At 43.1% G+C, this 4,290-nt stretch overlaps 1 protein-coding gene across 1 annotated transcript; it reads left to right on the forward strand.

Annotated features, from left to right (window-relative positions):
• Positions 1-2,726: 2,726 nt before the first annotated feature.
• Positions 2,727-3,431, forward strand: LOC102689243 (trace amine-associated receptor 1-like; the record flags this gene model as incomplete). Its single annotated transcript, XM_006626470.3, has 1 exon — positions 2,727-3,431. A coding segment is annotated over one exon (705 nt), but the record flags the coding sequence as incomplete, so codon positions are not given.
• Positions 3,432-4,290: the final 859 nt, after the last annotated feature.

The following is a 4,290-nucleotide window of genomic DNA, read 5'->3' on the forward strand; positions in this document are numbered from 1 at the left end:
CTCCAGGACCTGCTCGCGGGCACCTTGGGTGGCTTCTGTCAGCAACTTGCAATACTGTAACAGAGAATCAGTTAGTACACTCAAGTCTACTCCATCATGTCCTGGGGAATCACTCAGTCTCATGGGGGGCCCCGTGATCACCTCAAACAGGCTCAGCCCCACAGTTCCATTTGTCCCCTCACGGATGCTACACAATACAGTGGGCAATGCATCCACCCAGGGGATATCTCCCAGGTGGTACTTTGTCAATTTGTCTTTCAAAGTTCGGTTCACCCGTTCCACCATGCCAGAGGACTGCGGGTGATGAGGGCAATGCAGGTCCCATTTGATCCCCAGTAGGTCTGCCACCACCTGACACACTTTTCCAGTAAAATGTGTGTCCTGGTCTGAGTCTATGCGACACGGGAGTCCCCATCGGGGAATTACTTCAGTTACAAGATATTTGGCAGTTGTCTGCGCAGTCTCTCGTTTGACAGGGACAGCCTCCACCCATCTAGAAAACTGCTCCACCATCACCGGGAGGCCTGTCCTCCCTTTACAGGGTGGCATTGAACAACAGTCTATTTGCCAGTGTCTAAAGGGCCCCTCGGGTGCAGGACGTCGTAGGTTAGGTGCCCGATCTGGAGGTGCTCCGGAGGCTTTCTGGCATTCACCACATCGTCTCACCACATCAGCCGCAAAGGATGCGAATTCTGTCCCCACCCAGCTCTGAGCAAAGCTTTGGTTAATTCCTGGGTGCCTTTTGGAGTGTACTTGTTGTGCATTTACTGCTTTGGGCAGGCGGGTCTGCCTGTTCGCTGGCATCTCCAGGTCCCATCCTTCTGCAGCCCCACATTGCGTTCCATCCATGTCCATTTCTCAGTCCTTGGGCCTGGAGCTCGCTGAGCTGTTCCGCACGGAATGCCTGGATATTCACTGTGCAAACTGAAACAATCTGAAGAGGCCTTTCTATAAAACACTCCCTTCATTGCCCCAAGGCGGCTTGACATGCTGTCCAGTCTGCCAACTTATTGCCCCGGTCTTCGTGAGTGTTCTCTCTGCTGTGGCCCTTACATTTGACCACAGCTACCTGCTTTGGGAGTTGGAAAGCCTCAAGCAGCTCAGACACCAAATCAGCGTTCTTTACCAGAGTGCCAGCAGAGGTAAAAAAATTCATATTACTCCATAACCTTCCAAAAATGAAAAATAAATAGTAACTACATCATTTAATGTTATATTGGTCTTTTTACAGAACTTTTCCTGGGATATACAGAATGAACTTCATGCTGAATGTCACTAGAATGACTGAAAATACACACTTTTGTTATGAGTCAGTGAACAAGTCATGTTTGAAACGTGTTTATTTGCCTACTGTACATACTCCACTGTATTTTATCTTTGTAACTATTATTGTGTTCACTGTTTGTGGAAACCTGGTTGTCATCATCTCCATTGCTCACTTCAAACAGCTTCACACAACCAACCAACCAGACTCGTTCTCTCATTTGACCTCTACAAACGATATATTGATGACTGCGTCGGTGCCGCCACATGCTCCAATGATCAGCTTGAGTTCTTCCTGCACCATTTCACCAACTTCCACCCATCCCTCAAATATACGGTTAACATAAACCCACGGATTCACACAGCTACCTCCTGTACAGCTCATTTCACCCCAACCACACTAAAAACTCTCTTCCTTTTTCACAGTTCCTTAGGTTACGACGATTATGCAGCGACGACATCGACTTCGAGAACCAAGCCCTCGAAATGTACTTATTTTTCATCAACAGAGGATACCCCAGCAGTGTGATTGACAGGGCCCTTGCCCGAGCCAAAAACACCCCCCAGACCATCAACCCGATCAGGAACTCCCGCCGTAACAACCGCATTCCTTTGGTGCTTCCTTACCACCCTAGCACACTTCCTACCCCCAGGACCATTAACCAGAACTTTTCCATCCTACAGGATGATCCCTCCATTGGGGCCCTCTTTTCTGATCGCCCTATCATCTCATATCGCTGACCACCTAATCTGCGTAACCTCCTTGTTCACAGCTCCCTTGACCGCCCTCAACAACCATCCACACCAGGCACTTTCCCTTGCAACAGAGCTTGCTGTATCACCTGCAAGTACACAGCCACCACCACACTCATTCAAGGCCCCTCAGGACAATTCCGGATCACCCAGACAGCATCTTGTACCTCCAGCAACCTTATTTCCTGTATCTCTTGCAGTAAATGCCCAGCCATCTACATTGGAGAAACAGGAAGGAGACTCGGAGACCGCTTCAGAGAACACGTCAGGGCTGTGAAGATTAAAGATCTCTCCAAGCCCATTGTTTCTCATTTCACCTCTGATGGCCACCACCACTCTAATCTCTCCGTCTGTGTTCTCAAAGACGGTTTTCCAAACTCATACATCAGAAAGACCACCGAAACTAAAATTATTCTGCAGCTAGGATCACACATTCTCCCTTCCCTTAACGACAGACTACTGTTCTTTTAAATTTTCTCCATTCATTGGAAGTTTCATTTCACACCTCTCTGCACCCATTCTGACTTCACACCTCTTGATTGGCCTCTCTTTCTGTCCCCTGCTCCCGCCTCTCACTCCTCCTCCCTCCCAACCTTTGTTCTCCCGCTACTTTACCTTTGCCTACTGCCCTGTCTCTCTCACACCTGAAGAAGGCTCCACGGCCGAAACGTTGTGTTCTCTTTCTTCTTTTTTTCAGCATGGAATAAACCTATTACATGTTATGTACTACTTCTATATTCCATCTCTCCTTCATTTCAATTGATCGATATTATGCTGTGTGTGAACCACTAAAATACAACGCTAAAATCACTGTTTGTGTTGCAGTTTACATAATTGTTATTAGTTGGAGTGTTTCAGCTGTTTTTGGACATGGACTGATGTTTCTCAAATTAAATATAAAGGGGAAGGAAGATGTCTACTATGAGAATGTATATTGTGTAGGGGGCTGTACTGTGATACTGAGTAAAATATCTAGCCTGATTTGTTCTCTGCTTGCATTTTACACCCCTGGTTTTATAATGCTAGGAATCTATTTGAAAATTTTCTTTGTAGCAAGGAGACAAGCCAGGGTAATTGAAGGCCTCGTATCCCAGAGTAAGAGCTCAGAAGACAGCAAAACAATGACTTCAAGCAAGACAGAAAGAAAAGCTGCGAAGGCTCTGGGAATAGTGATGGGGGTCTTTCTCTGCTGCTGGACGCCATTTTTCTTGAGTGTCAACCTGGATCCTATTTTTAATTATTCCACTCCACCTGTCTTATTTGACAGTCTTGCATGGCTAGGTTATTTAAATTCTACATTTAATCCTCTTGTCTATGCTTTCTTTTACAGCTGGTTCAGAAAAGCCCTTGGTATGATTGTGTTTGGTCAGATATTTCAAGCCAATTCTTCAAGAACAAAACTAATTACATATTGATTATTTCTTTACAAATTTTAACACTAAGCAAAATTCTATAATTGTTTCTTTTCTTAAATTTGAAATTTTCTTTGAAAATTTGAAAAAAAAAGCAATTCTCATCTGTGACAATATTGTGCCTGAGAAAAATACCTGTTAGTAGAGAAAATAAAATTAAAGTTTGCAATATGTTTATGGATGAGTATGATGTTAAAACATTGGACAGAATTCTACCTTATAATGTAAGCGAATGAAAAAGTGAAAAACGCAAACTTTTCACAAATATATACCCATATTTTCACTTAAAGTATACAGAAGTTCAAGAGCATCTTTCACAGAGAAACTGGGAAGATACAAACATGTTCAAATATTCTTCTTTTTTTAATTGAGATTTTATTTAATTGCTAACTTCAATGTTTTTAATTTAGATTTAAATTGTTTTTACGATCATTATATCATTAATTATTTCTTATATACTCACCTGATTTTTCAATGCCAAATTGAATTGTGTTTGTTAGTTATCTAGTCATATTGTATATATAGCAAAGTCCTCTGACCTGCTCATCTCTACGCTCACTCATCATTTACAACTTTACAGGGACAGTAAGCCCTTTCAAGGAAGTTAATCAATGATTTTACAAGAGGCGCCTCCCTTACTGACAGCACCACAAGTGTGCAAATACCTGGGAGGCTTCAGAGGTGACTGTGTTCCTGAGAGACAAGAGATCAATTAGCCCACTAGGTGGGAGAATGTTAGTTTTCACTGCAGAGCATTTAGAATAATTTAGAATAATTTTCAAGATACTACTGTACAGTAGTACAAGGTATTATTGATCAGGGCTAGATAAAGCTTTAACACCTTTTGCTAGGTAATTGAAAA

This window comes from Lepisosteus oculatus, chromosome 2, assembly GCF_040954835.1.
Source record: "Lepisosteus oculatus isolate fLepOcu1 chromosome 2, fLepOcu1.hap2, whole genome shotgun sequence".
Lineage (NCBI taxonomy): Eukaryota > Metazoa > Chordata > Actinopteri > Semionotiformes > Lepisosteidae > Lepisosteus > Lepisosteus oculatus.